This window comes from Lemur catta, chromosome 25 (genome assembly GCF_020740605.2).
Source record: "Lemur catta isolate mLemCat1 chromosome 25, mLemCat1.pri, whole genome shotgun sequence".
NCBI lineage: Eukaryota > Metazoa > Chordata > Mammalia > Primates > Lemuridae > Lemur > Lemur catta.
The window spans coordinates 10,043,199-10,064,566 of NC_059152.1; the positions used below are offsets into that span (position 1 = coordinate 10,043,199).

Below are 21,368 nucleotides of genomic sequence, written 5' to 3' on the forward strand. Positions count from 1 at the left end.
TCTCAGGCTGTAGTTTGGACAAGAGATCGAGGGCATTATCTATCTGGTCATTCCTTCTCTGACTGGAAAAAGTCATCCTTAGAGTGATGTTGGAGGTCAGAGATCATCTGAAAATTTTTAGCATCATAATCTTTTCGTTCTCATTTACGTTCTAATGAGCTGCTTCTTGCCCCCAATGCCTATCTCTCTCCCCCAAAAGTAAAATAAAACCCAAGATAAATGTAAAGTTACTAATATTAAGATTCGATCTGACCATCAGCCAGTGTTCATCTTTAAGCATGCATATTTTGAGAAAAATACTGTTTTAAATAATGGTACATGAAATGATGTGTTTCAAGTAAAACCAGAACTCTGTTTGGTTTACAGCAGCTACTAACCACGTCAGTTAACAAACACTGTTGAGCATCTAGGGTAGGGCCGAGAGGCATATGAAAGCCTAAAAGGGCTCTCTTCTTGCTTATGCTGAAGGCTTAATTTTAAGTGAGCTGTAATGCTGGGGATTGAGAAGAGAAGGCTGGGAGCGAGCTTACGGGAGGGAAGCCTGGAACCTGAAGGATACGCAGAACTCGAAGGAGTGATGGAAGGCCCTCTTAGAGAGAACAAATAGCAAGCCCAAGTTCAGAGGCCAGAAATTGCATTTGATTTCTAGTCTTGCCTTCCCTCTGCTGTGCCGGATTCTCTGGCCCTCCCTGCAGGGAACTCACTCCTTATCCTGCCGGCCATCAGAAGCAGACTCCGGTGTAGCTGGCCCGAGGGCAAAGCATGCATTCTTAATTTGTGCCCAAATTTCGCAAGTGGCTGTTCCTGTGGCTTGGAAAAGACGCCTGACTCTGCGCTTTTTTCCTCAGGTTATAAAGTCAGCCCGGGTCATGAAGAAGGCTGTTGGCCACCTCATCCCCTTCATGGAAAAAGAAAGAGAAGAAACCAGAGTGCTTAACGGCACCGTAGAAGAAGAGGCAAGTCCCTTTGTCCAGGCCTGTGGGCCTTTAAGGAGCTGGCCTGGGAGACGCTTGCCCAGGGGTGGGGGTGGGGCCTAAGCTCTCAGGCTCCCGTGCTTGTCGCTGAAGATAAAGCAGAGAGATGATCCAGCATCTTTCCCTTTTCCACCAAGCGTCAGAATACTCTGGGATTTTCTTTTGAACCTGGCTTCATGAAATTTTTAATATAGACATAATTTTTTTCAATCAGAGCCCATGTTTTTGAGACAAAAACCAGTTCATTCCTTTGCTGCTTCATTAACTGACAATTTCCAAAACTTCTACCCTGTGCCAAGTACTGGCTAGACACTAGCTACTCAGATATGTCCCTGCCCTTGGGGTAACTGGGTGATGTTTGTTTTTAGAAAACTCTCACCTGAATATTCTCTCTCTCCTGGTGATGTCCTTGGCACGACTTCTGGATCCAATTGAATTATTGGCTGCACCACCCGAGCAAATCATTAAGCCTTTTGACCTTGTTTAGCTCCCTGTGAAGCTCAGTTAGCTTTGGCCCCCAGGATTCTGAAGTCTTAAATTGATCCAAGTTTGTGAATGGCTCAGCTGTAGTGTTTATAAAAACTCCTCTTGCTTTGCTTGCCTTTTTTTCCTTTTCTCTCCCTCTCTAATTATGTATGTATGTATGTATTATAGGTCCCAGGTAGGAGGATTTTTGTTTTTGAAAAATGATGATAATATACTATTAATAATATACATTTGTCAAATAATTTTTTGCAGTTAAGGATGTAGTCTTCAGTGTTGGGGTTGTTTCGTGTTTGAACTTCAGCTGTTCTTTGAGCCAGTAGAACCCATGATCTTGGTTCAAGCCCCTTGGCCAGCCAACGAGGCAGCCTCCTTGGAGCTGCTCAGGCTTATAACGCTTTGCCTGCAGAGCATGGGATTTGGGTCCTGGGTCTATTTTTGAGGTTGTCTTGGTTGTATTAAATTACTTTCTGTGCTGGCCCTGTGTGGCTTAGAGAACGAGGTGATCTGCCCTAACCACGCCCAGCCGTGCTGAGCGGCTCCGCTTCCTTCCCAGGACCCTTACCAAGGCACCATCGTGCTGGCCACCGTCAAAGGAGACGTGCACGACATAGGCAAGAACATAGTTGGAGTCGTCCTTGGCTGCAATAATTTCAGGTAAGTTAGGACCTCGCCTCTTTCAACTCTTTTCCTTTAAAAATGAAAAGCTTTTTTAACAGGGTAATTCTTTATTGGGGCGAGGTGGGTAGCGTATGGCAGTGGATTTTAGAGGTTATTTTTTATTTCCTTTCACTTGCTGTATTTTCAAATTTTCTACAGTGAGCACAGCATTTCAAATGAAATAAGTTAGTAATACCTATTGTGTGTTTGATAAGCACACAATAGTAAAAGCTATTCAAGTGGGGATTGCAGCAGCCAGGAGGATTCCTGGAAGTGGACGTGGTGACCAAGGCTCTGATGGCTGGAACATCAGGCTTCTTCCCAGAGCCAGTGGTGTTTTTCACATTCGCTTCTTCCTCTCAGCAAGCTGGCAGGTTTTAGAGCCGACTCTGCTGAGACCTTGGCTAAATGGAGTTTTCCAGGAAGGCTTCGTCTGTACAAGTCTCCCTTTGCTTTGCTTAGAGGCGGACCATGTGTTCTTTCTGGTGGCAATGAAGCTGGTTTTTGGAATGTTGTATATAAGTAAAACCCCTTTCTGATATCTCTCATTATAATGAATATTCATAACAAAGTTATTTCCATGTGGGAGCTGATGACCTGTACTAAGTATATACTTTGCCCAGAGTTGAGCATATTCTTTATCAGGAACAGCCTTCCCCGGGCCACGTCCAGCCAGAAATCCTTTTGAGTCATGGACTTCTTTCCCATGTGCTGTTTTTTCTAGATAGAGAAGCGAGAATTAACCGGAGTTATAGTTGTGCCCCTAAGAAGTCTTTTCTTTGTTGTCTAGTAACAATTACCCGTTAAGTCCCCTTCCTACTGTCAACATTTTTATTCGTCCCTGCCTTCAAGGCTAAGTAAATGCAGACGGAGCCCCAGTGTCAGGAAGGCATGTTTTTCCCTGTCTTCACAAACACTTCTATTTGCCTACTCACTTACTGTCAAAGACTCCCTCCCCTAGTCCTAGAAGTGAGGAATACTGTTTCTATCAATGTATTTATTATTTTTTAAAAAATATAGGCTGGGCGCGGTGGCTCACGCCTGTAATCCTAGCACTCTGAGAGGCCCAGGCGGGTGGATTGCTCGAGGTCAGGAGTTCGAGACCAGCCTGAGCAAGAGCGAGACCCCCGTCTCTACTAAAAAAATAGAAAGAAATTATCTGGCCAACTAAAAATATATATAGAAAAAATTAGCCGGGCATGGTGGCACATGCCTGTAGTCCCAGCTACCTGGGAGGCTGAGGCAGGAGGATCGCTTAAGCCCAGGAGTTTGAGGTTGCTGTGAGCTAGGCTGACGCCAGGGCACTCACTCTAGCCTGGGCAACAAAGCGAGACTCTGTCCCCCAAAAAAAAAAAAAAAAAATATATATATATATATATACACAAATATATATATATATATATATAAACATATTGGAGATTGCTTATTATAATGAGATTTTACCTATATGGTAAGTATTCGGATAAGGTGTTTGCTTCCTAAAATACACAAGACATTTCTGCTGTTGTCTCTCTTTTCAAACATGATGTTGGTTTCCATTTGCATTCATCACAACCAGTTAAAATTCAGTTCATTTAATAAATGATTATACATCACCTGCTACATACCAGGCATTGTGCTAGAGCAGGGGTGGGAACCTTTTCATGTTGCAAGCTGCATTAATTTAGCTGTAACCAAATAAGGCCACATTCAAGAAACTTCAATTAGATATACTTTAAAATGTATGCTATTTTGTAAAAATTTAACTACTATGTACTTAATTATTTCAAAAAATGGAAACTGTTGATTTTAAAGTTAACTAACCTTTTAGTGACTTTGTTGTGTCTGCTTTTTGTTGGAAAGCATTTCAATGTTTGGTTGCAGCATGGAGGTCCGCAGTTTCAGTAGATCCTCCAGATGGGTATCAGTCACTTGTGACCTTAAGGGCATCTTGGTTTGGGTTAGGTAGGAGAATGTACATTCACTTCAGTAAGTGGTTGAAAAGCAAGAAAGCATTTTTTGGGCATGTTGCCGAAGGCGTGGGTATCCTACTGCATTTTTTTTCTATTTCAACTGGATCTTTCTTAGCATCAAACAATAACTTGAAAATACCATCTACTGAGAGCTCAATCAATTCTATTTGTAGTTCTTTAGGTGCCTTGGTGATATCCACTAGGTGAGGCTGAAATGCTAATTTGAGTGTGATGTCATGATTCTCAAAGTCAGTGAACCTTTCATTGTATTCCCCAATTAATAGGTCTATAACAGCTGCATATTCTTCAGACGATTCACATATATCATCCTGCTCATCAATAACTTTTGCTAACTGGGAAAAGTTCCTCCAAAATTTCCTTTTGAAGAAGTGTTTTGAAAAAAGATAGCATTTTTTTGAAATGCTTAGATTTTTTGGCACATATCGTATATAGACTTTACCTTGCAAAGAAATATTTAAGTTGTTTTGATTTGACATATCACACAGAAATCCTGCATTCTTATAAGAAATCTTCTTTCGGTAATTCACATTGCTGATTCTGTTCTTCATAAAATTTAACTATCTGTTCTTGCAGAGATAAAATTTTTGCTAACACCTGTCCCTGCAATAGCTAACGCACTTTAGAATGATATGGCAAATCCACAATGAATACCTTATTATTCAACTTTAGCATGCTACAAAACTGACGATGCCAGTTGCATTTGTGCTACAATACTTACAACTTGTTGCAGAGTGTCACTTAAGATAGTAGCTTTAGCACAGAGATTTTGCTGATTCAAGACAATGAACAGAAAAGAGAGCATCTGGATCTGTTAATACTTTTTATATCTGTGCAATAAACCCTTCATATTTTCCTGTCATGGAAGGTGCACCATCTGTACATACACTCGCTAAATTTACCAAATTCAGTATAACTTCATGACATTCATCTTGAAAACTGATGAAGATATCTATTCCCCATGTTCTGTTCACAAGAACACCCAAAACTAGTAACTCTTTGTAGCAAAGAAAATCTTCTGTCATGACCCGAATGAAGTGTAAAACCTACACTGAGTCAGTAGTATCAGTTGATTCATCCAAAGTGATTGAATAATATGTATTTTCCTTTTGAAGTATTGCATGAAGTTGTTCTGTTAAGTTGAAGGTTAATTCATGCTGCTGGTCAGTTGTGGTTCTTGAATGAGGCAGTTGTTTGTACTTTGAAACTGTATTAGGGTCTAAGCATCCTGCAACTTGGACAATGCATTCTTTCCCAATTTCCACATCACTGAATGGCTTCCCTTTTTTCCTGAGTATATGAGGTACTTTGTAAATTGCTTCAGTGGCATTATTTCCAGGTCTTATTGCTGCTTGAAAGAATTGTCTTTGCTTTTGCTTTTCATCTTTTAATTTCTGCAGTGCAACTTTTTGTGCCTCTCCCTCTGATTTAAAATATTTGTGGTCCTTATGAGTGTTATAATTCTGATGAGCATTGAATTTCTTTAATGTTGATATTACAGTATCACAAAGCAAGCAAATCATCTTATCTTTAGCAGAAACAAGGTAATATTGCAATTGCCACTCCTCATGAGGATTGCAATTGCAATATTATTAAAAAATACTGTCGCTGTGCAGCTATTCACAAATTTCACTTCAAACAGAAACTCAGTGCACCGTTGTCAAAAGCTGATAACAGACTGGTGTACTCGACCCCCATAAACTCTCGCCAACCAGCCTGGTGTGGTAGTGGTGCCAGTCAGGCGGGGGAAGTTAGAACTAAATCATGAGCGTAGCAGCCGTGAATTTAGCCCTTATGGCTTATGAATGTTCTAGTTATGCCGGTCAATCTGGGAGGATTATTTTGTTGAAACTTACTTTATTCCTTGATATTTTGAGTATGCTGATTTAAAAAATAAAATAAAAATGTAAAAGACGAACAAAAATGTACTAATAAAAATAAACGGATTTGTTCTATAAAATTTGAATTTAGTCAAAAGGCTGCACTAAAGGATCCAGAAGGCCACATGTGGCCTTAAGGCCGCAGGTTCCCCACCCCTGTGTTAGAGACATCAACATGGGTTAGTTGACTTTTTGCCTTCCAAGAAGTTTACTGTTTCTGAGGCTAAATAGCCAGATACACATTCAGCCTTGATAATGGGACAAGAACCATTAATGAAAGTGACTTGTAGGTAAACTTCTTAAAAGCAGTTCTTGAGATATCATTGTTATGTGTTTTATCATTACTTATTTTGACCAGTGGATACTTAGCTGAGAGGAGCATACTAGGAATATTTTTCCCCCAGTCTTAAAGCCATTTTAAGAGGCCAGGGAGGAGTGTGGCAGTTCTCCAGGGTGCTACTGGAATGAAGGTCACCAGTTCTGACGGTTCCTTAGTAAGCCCGAGGCTTTCCTGCAGCAAGTCGCGTCCTCTGTCTTGTGCATTGAGGGTTTGCTTATCTTTGCTAATACGTCTAACTGGAGAAACATCTTCTGATGGAACTTTAATTTCTTTTTACAAAACTGTAAATGAACGTGCAAACTTCCTATCAAACAGCCCTTTGGCTTGTGTCTCAAAACACATGGAGTCTTGCGTTGGTGAGTTTATTTTTGTGGCATCAGCTAGTAGACAAGAGCGGCTAAAGCCCTGCCTTCTGGAGATTGTTTGCTTTTGCTGAGTGGCAGCGCCAGGCTAGTGTGCTTGGGGGAATCACCCAGCTAGTGAGTGACTCCTACATACTAGTCAGTATCTAATCCTTCCCTTTCCTAGCTTTTTTCATTGATGCAGTAAGTCTCACAAAATGATAACAATGGTTTTTCTTGCTCAGGAACAAAGAAGTGAAGAGCCAATAAGGATAGTTCTATTTAGACAGACAGTGAATTTTTTTTATCAGGAATATGTTATGATGCAATAGAATTTGCAAATTTGAGGATCTGCATAGAAGTAGGGATGTGTTCACCTAGAGTCTACTGATACCTGATATTTATTTACCACATCATAATTTTTACAGTGCTTTTAGTATATGTAACTGATTTTTTTCTTTGTCATCTTATTTGTTGTTTTCTGTTTGTTTGTTTTGGTTCTTTTCTTTCATCCTTTCTTTTCATGGTTTTGACTCTACCCTGCCTGCATCAGAGTTACTGTATTTCTCATTTTACAGATGAGAAAACTGAGGCTTAGAGAAGAACTTCAGTGATTTCTTTGTGGTGTCACGGCTAGGAAGTGGCAGGGCTTCTGATTCCCGAAGCTGGGACTGTGTGTACTGGATCACTTTACTTTGCAATATTTTTTTGACTTGCAAACAACTTTAACTTCAATGTCTAATATTAATACGAGGCATACCTTATTTTATTGCGTTTCCCTTTATTGAGCTTCACAGATATTTCATTTTTTATGAACTGAAGGTTTGTGGTAACCCTGCATTAAGCAAGTCTCTTGGTGCCATTTTTCCAGCAGCATGTGCTCAGTTCATGTCTCTATCGCGTTTTGCTTTCTATTTTTAGTAGAGACGGGGTCTCGCTCTTGCTGAGGCTGGTCTTGAATTCCTGACCTCGAGCAATCCTCCCGCCTCGGCCTCCCAGAGTGCTAGGATTACAGGTGTGAGCCACTGTGCCTGGCTGCCATTCCTTCTAATACAACATCATTCTTGCAGTCCATGGGTCAAGGAATAATTTTGACTTTCAAGTCTCATTAAGAAATACATTTCATAAAGCTATAGCTGCCATGGATAGTGATTCCTCTAAACAAGGTAAATTAAAAACATTCTCAAAGTGATTCTCCATTCTAGATGCCATTAAGAGCATTCATGATTCATGGGAGGAGATCAAAATATCCACATTAACAGGAATTTGGAAGAAATTGATTCCATCGCTCATAGATGACTTTGAAGCGTTCAAGACTTCAGTAGAGGAAGTAATTGCATATGTAGTGGAAATAGCAAGAGAACTTGAATTGGAAATGGAGCCTGAAGGTGTGACTGAATTGCTGCAATCTCATGATCAAACTTGAACACGTGAAGAGTTGCATCTTATTGATGAGCAAAGAAAATGGTTTCTTGAGATGGAATCTACTCCTGGCGAAGAGGCTGTGAACATTGTTGAAATGGCAACAAGGATTTAGAATATTATATACTTAGATGATGAAGCAGCAGCAGGATTTGAGAGAATTGACTCCAATTGTGAAAGTTTACGGTGGATAAAAAGCTGTCCACCAGCATTTCATGCTCCAGAGAGATCTTCATGACAGGAAGAGTCAATTGATGCAAGAGCTTCATTTTGTCTCATTTTGAGGAATTGCCACAGCCACTCTGGCCTTCAGCAACCACTGCCCTGATCAGTTAGCAGTCAACACAGGCAAGACCCTCCACCAGCAAAAAGATTATGACTTGCTAAAGGCTCAGATGACCACTCGCATCTCTTTAAGCAATAAAATATTTTTAAATTAGGGCATATAGGTTGTTCTCTTAGACATAATGCTATTGCAAACTTAATAGACTACAGTATAGTACAAACATAACTTTCATATGTTTTGGGAAACCAAAAAATTCATGCTACTCACTTGATTGCAATACTAGCTTTCTTGCAGCGGTGCGGAACTGAACCCACAGTATCACAGAGGTATGCCTGTGTTCTAAATTCCCCTTAAGAAACAATTTAGAATATTTAGAAATATTTTTTATCAGATATTTGATTTATATTAAAATCGATTTTAGGTATGCTCTCTAATAATAACTATAGAAAAAAGACGTGGACTTTTTCCATTCAACAGATGCACACTGTTTAACTGTATAAGAAAAAGTATGCTATATCATTAGAAATGTTAAAATTATATCTCATACATCTAGTATTTTAAAAAATATGGATCTGGTGAAAAGGATAGTGAGGCATATTTCTATTTTAGCTGGTGGTTCTTAGTGTAACTCTCTGGTACGAGTGAAAAAGAAGCGTTATATGGCTGAGCATGGAAACAATTTGAACCTGTATACTGGAGTGTTCAACTGAGCGAGGAAAATGTCTGTATCTAAGTCAGGGGCACACTAGTCTAATCTCTCCTTAGCACCTCAGATTCTCACTGATAATTATTTGGAGGCCTTTGACCCATTATATTTTGGAGGGAAAACTTTCAAGAATTCGTTTTTTTTTTTTTTTTTTTAAGTAGAAATGGCAACAGACCCCATGACCACTGCAGGTGGGAAACCGAGACTGGGACCACAGACTGGTAGGGCACTGCCATCTAGTGGTGGCACGTGTGAATTGCAGGAGCAGCAGATAGGCAGTGCTACCTTAGCTGAGAAATTCTAAGGACGAAGTGTCAGCAAATGTCAGGCACTTTAAGGGATGCAGATGCACAGTTTTATTTTCCTTTTTAATATCTTCTGTAGAGGAAAAGGACTTTTTGTCTCATATTGCAATATTTATTTTCCAAATTTTATGTACCCTTAAATAGTATTAGATGCCTTAGCTAAAGCATGTAGTGCAGCTTATATTTTTTTTCTCTGAATTAGAAGCCCAGATTAAATGCTTGCAATTATAGCTCTGTTCTAAGCTCTTTAGAAAGAAGATTATAAAATCAACATCTTCCATACATTTCATTTTAATTTTAGTCTCTCATGTGGCAAAATATAAGAATGTGTCCAGGGAGAGGCTTACAGACATGCGGTGGCTCAAAGGGATGAAGGGAAACAAGAGAGAGGGAAGGAGGGTGGGGTTTTGTGTGCTGGAGGTGAGAGGGGATGGAGAGGGGTTGGGAAGAATGGTGCAGGTGCAGAAGGCAGGGTTAGAGCTGGCCCAAGCCCTGCTCTCCAGGCCCGGGTTCCCCAGGGACTTCTAGACGGTTCATGACTGTGGACCTTCATGGTGTTGATCTCTACCTAGACTTCCCACTGTTTCCCTCATCTAGTTCATACCCACTTTGTTTTCCAAAGTTCAGCTCAGACATCGCCCCTGGCGTGCCTCTAACTGTCATTCAGTTTAGGCTTCCGTAGCACGCTGCAAATGCCTCCACTGTAGCACTTGTCACCGTGTGTTCTAATTCAGAGCTTGCCAACGCTTTCTCAACTCAGAGGTGCCAAGAAACTCATCCTCTTTCCTGCTTGGAGGGTAGAGCTGGGGCCTCAGTTCTAGATTGGTTGCCAAGGCTGTGAGCACCTGCCTTTGTGTATCCCAGCACTGTAAATATCATTTTTTAAGTGCAAAAAAAAAAAAAACTTGAGAAGTGCTCCTCTAATTAATAGCATATTTGACGGTTTCCCCAGCAAGACATCTTTGAAGGCAGGCTAATAAGTTGGAAGTTGAACTTGTCTCCCAGGCCCCCAGCTCGCTGTTCTCAGTCCTCTTCTTACCCCACTGACCAGTGGTTGTCACTCGTCTGCTGATTTTGCCTCTGAGCGATCCCTAAACACAGGAATGTTCCAGGGCTCAGCCCTTAGGCCTCTTGTGTATCTCCTCACTGTCTAGGTGTCTAGCCTAGTGCTTCTCAAACTTCAGCGTGCCTTCTCATCACCTGGGGATGTTGCTAAAAGTTAGATTTGGTGAGCTAGGTCTGGACTTGCGGGTCTGCATTTCTAATGAGCTGTCAGTCAGTGCTGGCACTGGGTACACTTCGAGTAACCAGGCCTGGGACAGGCTTAAGTCACCTCATCCCATCTCAAGACTTTAGTATCATCTACTGTACTAACAGGCCCTTTATATCCAATGTGGATTTTCTCCCCCAAACTCCAGACTTAATATATCCAGTTGATGACCTGAGAGCTCCATTTGGTTACTTAAAGAAACCTCAAACTTCATATTTTGCAAATTGAACTAGTTGCCACCGTCTTGTGAATACCTTCCCTGTTTCAATAAATGGCAACTCCATTTTCCTTGCTGCTCAGACCAAAACGCTTGAGTCATCTTGACTCATCTCTTTTCTCATAACCCAGTTGTAATCCACCAGTTCTACACTCAAAAGTATTTCTAGGATCTGATCACCCCTCACTGCCTACACTGCTTCCACGTGGAGTCAAACCATTACCATTTGTTGCCTGGATTTTTGCAGCAACCTAACCAGTCTCTGCTTCTACCCTGGACTTCTTCCAGGCCAGAGTGAAACTGTTAAATCTAAGTCAGATTTCTTACTCTGCTGCTGTTGAAATCCTCCAATGCCTCCTCTTTTTAACTCAGTAAAACCCAGAGCGCCCCCACCAGTGGTCTGCAGGGCCCTCCATCAGTGAGTATAACCTGGGAGCTGCCGGAGCCCCACCCCCGACCAAGGAAATCACAATCTCTGGGGAGTGGAGTCCAAGCTTCAGTTTGATTTTGGGAGAAGGTCCTCTGATGATTCCGATGTGCAGTCTGCAGGCTCTGGCCTTCTCCGAACTCATCTACCTGCTCCTTTCTCCCTGCCCATTTCTGTTGGATCCACAATGACCTCCTTGCTCTTCCTTAGATAAGGCAAGCTTGCATCCAAGACATGCCTGAAGGAAACACTGCTGAAAACAAGAAAAAGCAGTGAGAACAATACGATTCTTGCCACTGTAGTGATGATTTTTAGTTGAATTTTAAAAACATATACAACATTGAAAAAAATCAGCTTTGAAATGTATGCCTTTTTTCCTGATTTAAAAGCAATATGCAATTTCCCTAGTTTTATATACAACAGTCTATGCTTAGTCATCGTTTAACAGAAGATCCAGTTACTAGACTTTCTTTGATATGTTTTTTTAAAAAAGCGTGTGGTTCCGTCTCACTCTTCTTATAACTTGGCGTGGTTATGTCATCCACACCTCTCGCATTCATTTGCTACCAGGTTAGTTAGCTGACAAGCTGACTGTAATTATCATTGCTTTGAAATCCTCTTACTTTTTAGTGAAGATTCCGTATGTGCTAATTTACTGTTTTAAAAAAACACAAACTCTTTTTTAAAAGTTACACGAGAACAAGCTAAAAATCCAACAGTGTTCAAGGTCACAGAGCGAGAAGCAAGTCTCCCTCCTGCCCCAGGGTCCAGCACCCGCTGTCACCAGCTGATACCATGTCATGTAGTCGTTTTTAAGCATTCTTTTTTAAAATTTATTTAAACATTTTTACCTATGTAATTTTAAGAATTGTTGACATAATGAAATAAGTGAAAATGCATGCTGTAAGTTTTTAAATATCTTTTTTTTAATTTAATTTTTTTATTTCAGTATATTACGGGGTTACAGATGTTTAGGTTATGTATATTGCCTTTGCCCCGTCCGAGTCAGAGCTTCAGGGGTGTCCATCTTTAAATATCTTCTAACAAATACTTTTGATAAAATTAAATCGTAAAAATGAGTGACATTATGGGTACTCCCTAAATCTAAAATGTTATAGAAGAGTAGTATACAGAACGTTTCCCCGGTTAGACATCCTGTTTCCTCTGAGTTCCAGGGAGCTCTCCTCCGGGAACTGAAATTGCTCTGGCATTACTCTGTTGTCTGAGAGTGTGCTCCAGGCTTTATGTGCCCCAACTTCTGTCCCTTCTCCTGTGTGTGTCCTGCCAGAGTCAGCCTCTGCCTTGAGTCTCCCTCGGGACCCGACGTCTTCCTGATCATCCTTCCCACTGGCTTCCATGTTCAGCAGATAGTTTCTGAGGAACTTTCTCAGCATTCTTTATTGTCCTAAATGGATACGATAATGGGTTTTGGTGTCCTGATTCAGATCCCAACTCTGCTGCCACTTAGTTGTGTGGCTGGACAAGTGGCTTAACTTCTCCGGGCCCTTCCTCATTCAGATGGGACCCAGGGTTACTCCGAGGGTGCCTTGAGATTGCTATGCAAAAAGCTTAGCACAGTGTCTATCAACAGATGCATCAGAAAAAAAAATGTGCTATATCCGTACAATGGAGTATTACGCAGCCTTTAAAAAGACTGAAGTTCTGACAAACACTCAAATGTGATGGAACATGGAAGACATTGTGCTAAGTGAAGATAAGCCAAAAGGGCAAATACCATATGGTTCCACTGCGAAATACCTAGATTAGGTCAGTTCATAAGGTCAGAAAGTAGAATAGAGGTTACTAGGGGTTGGGGTGGTGGGGTGGGAGGGAAGAAGGGGAAGTTACTGCTAAATGGTTATAGTGTTTCTGTTTGGGGTGGGAGAATAGTCTGGGACATAGATAGTGGTAATGCTTGCACAATGAAATTGTAATTAATGCCACTGAATTGTACAGTTAAAAATGGTTAAAATGGAAAGTAATATATATATTTTGCCATACTTAAAAAAAATAACAATATACCATAAGCCATTGAATTGTATACTTTAAATGGGTGAATTCTATGGTATGTGAATTATATCTCAGTAAAGTCAAACTTAGCATAGCGCCTGGCCTATTAGTAAGTACCTAATAAATGGTGGTTGTAGTCCATAGTGAGCGTTTCAGTGTGATTCTGGTTTACATAAAAATGTTTATTTCGGCTTTGTCTCTAATGGGTTCTCATTAATTATCTCCCATCTCATTTCTGTGCCTCAGAGTTATTGATTTAGGAGTCATGACTCCCTGCGATAAGATCCTGAAAGCCGCTATTGACCACAAAGCAGGTACTGTGCAGCTGCGCTTTGGGCATTTCCGTAAATGTCATTTCCCCGAGTGTCTGTCAGTGAATAGTGACGCCCCAGCCCACGTGGGATCTGAGGGACCTTCAGACAGTCAGGTGCCAGCTCCTGCCTGGGGCTGCCTTTGTTGTCATTTATAATAGGGGCTGAGCAAGGTGAATAAAACCATGGGACTCCTTCGGAGCTCTGGAGCTGGGGTATGGGGACAGGCTTCTTAGAAGAGCACAATTGCATTAGGTTTTTTTTGAGTGTGGAGTCGTTTTTATGTTTCTTCCAACGCTGACATGTTTGAGTCTGGGAAATCATGAACCAAAGGTAACTTCTCTTGCATGGCTTTCTAAAACCGTGGCAAGTGCCTTATAACTTTAAGTTCTAAATCTTATTTACTACCAGAAGCAAACAATAAATTGAAATCCCCTCGTCAGAAAGAATGTCTTAGAATTAGACATTGGGAATTCATAGTAGGTCTTTTGGTTTTTATTACAAAATTTTAAAAATGGGTCTTCATCCTTTTCCTCTCTCTCTCATCCTCACTATCCTTTTTTTTTTTTTTTTGTCTTTTGCAAAAATACTAGATATAATTGGCTTGTCAGGACTCATCACTCCTTCCCTGGATGAAATGATTTTTGTTGCCAAGGAAATGGAGAGGTTAGCTATAAAGATTCCATTGTTGATTGGAGGAGCGACCACTTCGAGGTAAGTCAGACTAATGAGCTTTGTACTCACTTTAAATTCTCTTAAATGTTGGTGTTTAAAAACGGTGGTAAAATCTGTTTTGTTTTGTTTTGTTTCCGTTATGCTTAGTACATTGGCTCCTTATTATATAAGCACATAAACTTTCTAGTCTTCACTGGAGCAAGAGCCAGAGTACTTCTGGAACATACTATAGGAAACTTCTTTGTGATTCCTACTCCTTGCCTTTCCTTGGGTTCCTTTGGCTTACAGTTGTCTTTTCCTTAATGCTCCCATCTTCCGTTCAGTTCCTGTGAATTCTAGTGAACTCTTACCTCTTCTTGAAATCAAACCAAGTGGAGAAGCTGTGTTTTTTAGCTCAAAGACATTGCTTGAACTTTTGTACAGTCTTTATCCTGAAGCAGGTATCTGATTGAATAATTACAGGTTCCATTAAAGAAATGTCAGCCTTGTCATAGTTTAGAGGCAGAAAGCCCATCTAGCTAGAATGAACTAAACTGTCACTTGGAGGGAATTGTTTCTGAAAGGGGAACTTTTGGGGAACGTTTGGGCTGAAGATGTAAAGAGGTAGAAAATGTAGAGAGGGTATCAGATGTAAGGAGGAGAAAGTTCAAATTTGTTCACATAACCATTCGGTTTGCAAGATTTTTCCTGGGATCACAATCATACTGATATTTAGTGAGAGGTACGTAAATTATGGGCACTGGACTATTAATGTGCCACATAGTTCACTTTGTCAGGGAATAATATCAAGCAGGAGCGTTGAACTCAATTGTCCCTTAGCATTTAGTTTACTTTTCTGATGCAAAAATATAATAGACGTCTGGTATTCTAGAGTTTCTTTTGCACTGGAAACAACGGTATGTTAAGGCATTTGTATTAGTCAGGATTGCCCAGAGAAACAGAATCAATAGGATGTGTTTATATATAGAAAGAGTAAGAGATTTATTTGAAGGCATTGGCTCACTCATGTGATTGTGGGCCTGGCAAGTCTGAAATCTGTAGGCAGGAGACCCAGGAAAGAGTTGATTTCTTGAGTCTGAAGACAGCCTGGAGGTGGAATTTCTTCTGCTTTTGCAGAGGTGGGGAGTAGACAGGGGACCTTAGTCTTTTCTCTTAAGGCCTTCGGCTGATGGGATGAGGCCCACCCACACTATGGAGGGTAATCTGCTCTAGTCAAAGTCTAGTGATTAAAATGTTAATCACATCTAAAAAAATACCTTCACAGTAACATTTAGACTGTAGTTGATCAAAAATTGGATACCGTGGCCTAGCCAATTGTACATGTAAAATTAACCATCATACCATTTATAATCCGAATGGATCATTTTCACAAGTTGCCGCAGTGTTATGTGTCTTTTATCCATTAACTGCTCTTCCTACTTGAAGGAGTCGATAGTTTGACTGTCGTTGCTGGGTTTGCTTTTCCACAGAGGACTTACCTACTAGGATAAGTGGCAGAGTTGTTCCCAAGGAATGCGAACAGCCCTTGATAGCTGGGGCTTTGATGAGCGTGGTCTGGGGTAACTGATGAGAACCACAGGAGGATGTATGGACTACTCTCAGAATGCAAGATGTTTTAAAATCACTGTTGTCAAATAGAATAAATAATATTTAAACTCAGAATACATTGTGAGTTATGTAAATGTGATGCTGGCTTCAAAATAAGAATCTTTTTATATGGTAGCACACCCCACTCAGAAATTCAAGATGAGAAGTTTGCTACTTCTGCAAATTGGAACTTCACCAAATAGTCCATTCTATTATATCTTTTACCGTGTAAGGGCAACCAGATTAAAGAAAAAAGTCATTCAGAAGCAACATGACGAGCCTCTCAAGATACATCATTGGCAAAGTTAGCCTGTTAATGATTCTTACCAGTTATAACCTGATATATCAAATTACAATTACTGAGATAGGAAATCACCTCCATCTCTTCAGTTATTACAAAGTATCTATTCTTGTTGTCTGGGAAGCTATAAATGTGTTTGGCCTGAAGGCAGAAAGCGGGGTCTCGGGACCTCCCAAGGTTTCTTCCAACTCTCCAGAGCTTTCTTTCTCCCTGAGCTCTGCCTTTCCTGGTTCTCTTCTCTTCCATGCCTGTTGTAGTTTCTGGAAAATTACTCAGAAAATAAAAGCTAGTAGGTAACAGTTCCTCCCAGGAACCATCCCTTTCTACACCATGGCTCTGGAGCAGCCTTTGAAAAACAGATTGTCATGCAGCCTCCAAGCACTTCAGAGTGTATGTACTTCCCCGGTTGTGACTCCACTCTGGGTGGTGACAGTGGATGAGGTCTCAGACCTGGAGTCTTGCCTTACCAAGCTCTCTTAGTTAAGTAAGCACTTCACAGAAGAGGAACAGTCATACCAAAAAGTAGGCAAATCGCATAGATGCACGACTTGATGGGGTTTTACAAAAGAGACCCCCCCCCATGTAATCACCCCCAGATGCAGAAGTAGAACGTTAATGGCATCCCAGAAACCTCACCAGGTTCCCCCTGTCTCCCACCCCCGCCCCGCACCCGGTCATTTTTTCCAAAAAGTAACCTCTATTCTTTCTTCTATCACCATAGATTGGTCTTGCCTGCATTTCAGCTTTATATAGGTGGAGTCACATTGTACGTATTCTGTGTCTGGCTTCTTTTGCTCAACATCTAGTCTGTGAGATCCGACCTTGTTACAGCACTTGTTTTTTGGGGTTTTTGTTTTTTTGTTTTTTTCATTTCAGTGTAGGATTCTACTATATAATGTACCATGACTTACATACTCTTGCTGCTGTTGGTGGACATTTGGGTGTTTCCAGTTTGAGCCCATCTCAAACAATGCTGCTGTGAACATTTGTGGGTATGAGTTTTGAGGCACATTTGTGTGTATTTCTGCCTGTAAGCAGAATTGCTGAATCATAGGAGATGCACATGATCATATTCATTAGCTGTTGTCAGGTGGTCTTCCAAAGTGATTATGTTTACATCCCCACCAGCAATTGTGAAAGTTCCAGGTATTCCACATTCTTTTCAATTTTATCCATTTTAGTGGATGTAGTAATACTTTGATATGGTTTTCCTTTGCATTTCTCTGCTGATTAATGATGTTGAGCACCTTTTCATAGAAATATTGACCATTTGGATATACTTTTTATGTCTTTTTAAAAAAATTGGGCATTGTGGCTTATTGATTTGTACACATCCTTTAATTTATACTGGATACAAGCCCTTTATCAGAAATATATATCGCAAATATATTTTTCCAGTGTGGCTTGCCTTTTGCTGTCTTAGTTGGTGTCTTTGGATAACAAAAGCTCTTAATTTTTATGAAGTCTGGTTTATCAATCTCTTCATTTATGGTTAATGCCTTTTGGATCTAGATGAGAAAATCATCCAGTCCTAGGAGAGCCAGCTTTGTTAGAAAGCATTCAGGAGGTTGAAAGTCTCAGAAGGCCCTCCGAGAACCCTTAGTGTCACTTCCTCTGTGCCTGTTAAGGACTCAGCAGTGGCCCCGTCTTCCCTTTCCTGTGTTTGAACAGGTGGTAGCTAGCTCAGGACCTCCACGTTCTCAAGAAAAGAGATCTCTCAGGGGGTATAGCCTTATGGCTTGTCCAGACATCGGTGGCCTGTCGGAGCATGAATAGAGTTAGAACTCTGCCTCCAAGACACTGGAAATGAGGGTTAAGGGTGTCCAGTGGGTGGATCCTTGGAGAGGCTGAAAGAGTTTACAGATTTGGGGTTAACTATGGCTGGAAATACGCTTGGAGTGTCCTTTTTTAACCTTTAGCTATAAGAGAATAGAAAACTGAATACTCTCTTATCTATAATGTGGATAGTTTTGGTGTTACAAACTAGAGATGACTTTAACGGAAATCTGGTCCTGTTCGCTGTAGAACTTTTCCAGAGCTTAAGATCTAGCAGTCAGCCTTTAATTTTTTCCTGATTTATAGCCAATAAGTGCAAAATGTCTTTTTTAAGGATTTTTTTTTGTTTATTTGTGTGTTTTTTTTTAAATAACTTAAGAGACTTCATCAGTAAGTCACATATGTGAAAGGTTGAGTTAATTTTCTGATTTTTTTTTTTTTTTCATTGCTAGGAAGTAAGGTGCTGAATCACCTAAGTGATTTTATTTTCCTCTTCACATTGACTACAGGGAAACTTAGAGTTCAGGCCTGTATATGGGATTTCATGGAATGAATTCTATATGCTAATCTCACCCCTGATTCTGTCTTTATTACCCCTTCTCTATTTTCCCTTTCTCCCCTTTTTCTCACTGAATTTTAAGTGTTGGTTGGTCATGCTATATTTATGTAAAAGATCATAAATTGATTCTGGAATAGGCTATGATGTGACATTAATGCTTAGAGTACACATTCTTATTTGTAATATTAAAAAAGATCTTCTGAGGTCAACACCGCCATGCCCATTTGGCAAGTGTAGGGGGCAACTGATTAGATTCCTAGTGTCCAGGCGACACTCAGAAGAGACAGGATTTGAGATTCAGTCCCAGCGTCCAGCCCTTTGCTCTTGGTTTGTAGGAAGGGGAGGACAGATTCTGATATTTTACATCCTTTTAGACTTCAGAAAAAAGTCTTCCAGCACGAGAAGTTTGCATAAATGGAAGCTTAGGGGAAAGAAAGTGGAATCAAATTATGTTATAAGGAAACCAAATGTCAAATTATTTATAAGGAAACCAGAAGTACCTTCAGTGACTAAGCAAACTCAAATTTCACGCCTCTGGTCATCTAGCCTTGTCAGTTTTTATGCTGAAAAGCAGCACTTTGCTTTTATTTATTTTTTAATAGTGGAATCCACCCGTTTCTCCTCGGTGCCCTTGTCCAGAAGACCACGAAAGAGAGAATTGGCCAGAATTGACTGAGAATCCACCAATCCTTAATAAATATTGTGTTGATATTTAAAATTGCTCTGGTTCTCTGTAAAAGAAAGGTCATACAAGTGTCATCGGGCTTTAAAATAATGCTTCCTTTGAGAATATATATTTTGCACAAAATATATATATTGAGATACGTTCATGCACGCAGGGAGCTTACCATATGAAGAAGAAAAAGCAAGCTTGGTCTGAGTTGCTGTGTTCTGTTTTGAAACTGGGTGCAGCTTCTTCCTTCTAACTTGTTTGAAAATCCTCCCTCTCGCAGAATACCCGAGATATCTTCCAATCTCTGGTCCCCGAGTGAACCCTGGGCACAAAACAAGTCCTCAGGAGGCCGTGGAGCTTCCTGGATTGCCCCAGGGCCAGGCCTTGCTCGCCCTGCTGGCCTGGCCCACAGCCTCCCAGCGCAAAGCTGTCCCTGGCACTGCCAGCTTGTGCCCGGTGTCCGTGTTACAGTCAGTTCCTGTGGCTTAAGGCGTTCGTCCTGTGCTTCCAGTTAGCGAATGGAGGTGCTTTTAGAAAGATGGGACAGGTGAGGTGTAATTGGTCTTGTCTGTCTTATCATGAGCGAGTTTCTAGAACTTTCCCTGAGAAGGAAACACTCTGTTAAAAACACATGCATATATTTCACCTTCAGTAGTCTCTTGGTTTTTAAAAATTAGCTCTGGAATCCACACTTACTAGAACATGTCAGACAACTCAGAGGAACGTACAGTAAAAATCGAGTCTCTCCCTTCCCACCTTCAATTCGCTTCTAACCCCCGCGTAACCAGTGTGGACACTTTGGTGTACAGCTCTCTGTGTTTTTTTAAATATCTGGAAACTTAGGTATGAGATCGGTTGGTTGGGGCAGGTTGAGAGTGGTGGTGTTTATTTCTTTAAAAATGCAATTGCATTAAAAATAACGTTCTGCTACTTCATTTCTTTCTCGTGTAATAGCATGTTCTGGATAACATTACAAACAAAAATACATTTTAGTTGAAGGGAAAGAATATGAAAACACTTGACTTGGGCAACAATGCTGCCACTTTAGGCGAAAAGGGAAAGGGGGAAAGCACTGGCCATTTGGTGGCATCTGCTGCCACCCTCTCCAAGTGGGATCGTGGCCAGTCCACCCTTCTTGCCATCTCCAGGGCCCCGGTTCGACTCCTGTAAGGGAGACCATGCATGTTTTCAGTCCTCACTTTAATTTGTTATGTTCTATCATGAAACATTAGATATGTAGCCTACCCCATTGCTATCAACATCCAGTAATCAGAAGGCAATTTGTTTTGCACTTTAGTTAATTAGGTAATTTGAAGGATTAAAGGGTACTTCTTCTTCCTAGAACCAACATTTTCAAGTTTGGCAATAGAGTTTGGGATTTGGAGCCGAGCCAATCTTAGCATAAAATGTTTTTCTTGCTTTTGCCTGTGTTATTTTGTGTTGAATCTCGGGTTTGGGGTTCCTTCCTACAAGTACAGCATGGGATTGGGGCCGAGGAATGTTGGTGTCTCCCACGAATAGGGGAGCAGCAGCTAGACAGCCATGTCCTGTGTCCTCTGCCTGGTTCCCAGTGCCTCAAGGGCCCTGGCTGGTATCCCAGCTCGTTTGGAGGAAGAAACTCAACTTGACCTTGATGGCAGCAAAGTGCGATTTCCTGGGACTGGTTACTTCCCTTAGGTCAGACAGGCTGCTAATGAGCACTGGGTTGGGGGCTCAGTCCCTTGTTGGCAGAGCTGAGGACAAGGTCTGTCTCATTTTGTCAACAGACTTCTGTATAGCCTGGGCTTGGTTTCCCCATTTTAGGATGGGGGAAAATGTCACTGATGTTTTACAAGGGAAATTTGAAGTTCAATATTTGTAAGTAAGTACCTTGAAATCTTTGTCTGGAAAGCACCGTGGAAACACATTACCCCTTCATGGCTCTGAGCCAGAGTTGTGCAGGAGCTGGCAGCACTGATGGATCTGGTTTTCCTTCTGACCCCTCTTTGCAGAACCCACACAGCTGTTAAAATAGCTCCAAGATACAGTGCGCCCGTAATCCACGTCCTGGACGCATCCAAGAGTGTGGTGGTGGTAAGTGTGGGCCCCCCTTACGTTTTATTTCAGGTGTGTTGTAAAGAGAGAACAGGGAGAGCATTAAGAGTTCAGGGTGTCACTCATGATCTGTTTATTTTTATTCACTTCTATTAAAGAAA

The 21,368-nt window shown here is 41.0% G+C and overlaps 1 protein-coding gene across 3 annotated transcripts in view; it reads left to right on the plus strand.

The window, feature by feature from the left end:
- MTR (5-methyltetrahydrofolate-homocysteine methyltransferase) overlaps nucleotides 1-21,368 on the plus strand; it is a 93,338-nt gene that overhangs the window by 53,391 nt on the left and 18,579 nt on the right. For all 3 annotated transcript variants that reach the window (XM_045537275.1, XM_045537274.1, XM_045537273.1), the window contains exons 21-25: nucleotides 849-956; nucleotides 2,014-2,114; nucleotides 13,538-13,605; nucleotides 14,196-14,316; nucleotides 21,165-21,246. In XM_045537275.1, the coding sequence (XP_045393231.1) occupies nucleotides 849-956; nucleotides 2,014-2,114; nucleotides 13,538-13,605; nucleotides 14,196-14,316; nucleotides 21,165-21,246 (480 nt within the window). The remainder of the gene's footprint in view (nucleotides 1-848; nucleotides 957-2,013; nucleotides 2,115-13,537; nucleotides 13,606-14,195; nucleotides 14,317-21,164; nucleotides 21,247-21,368) is intronic.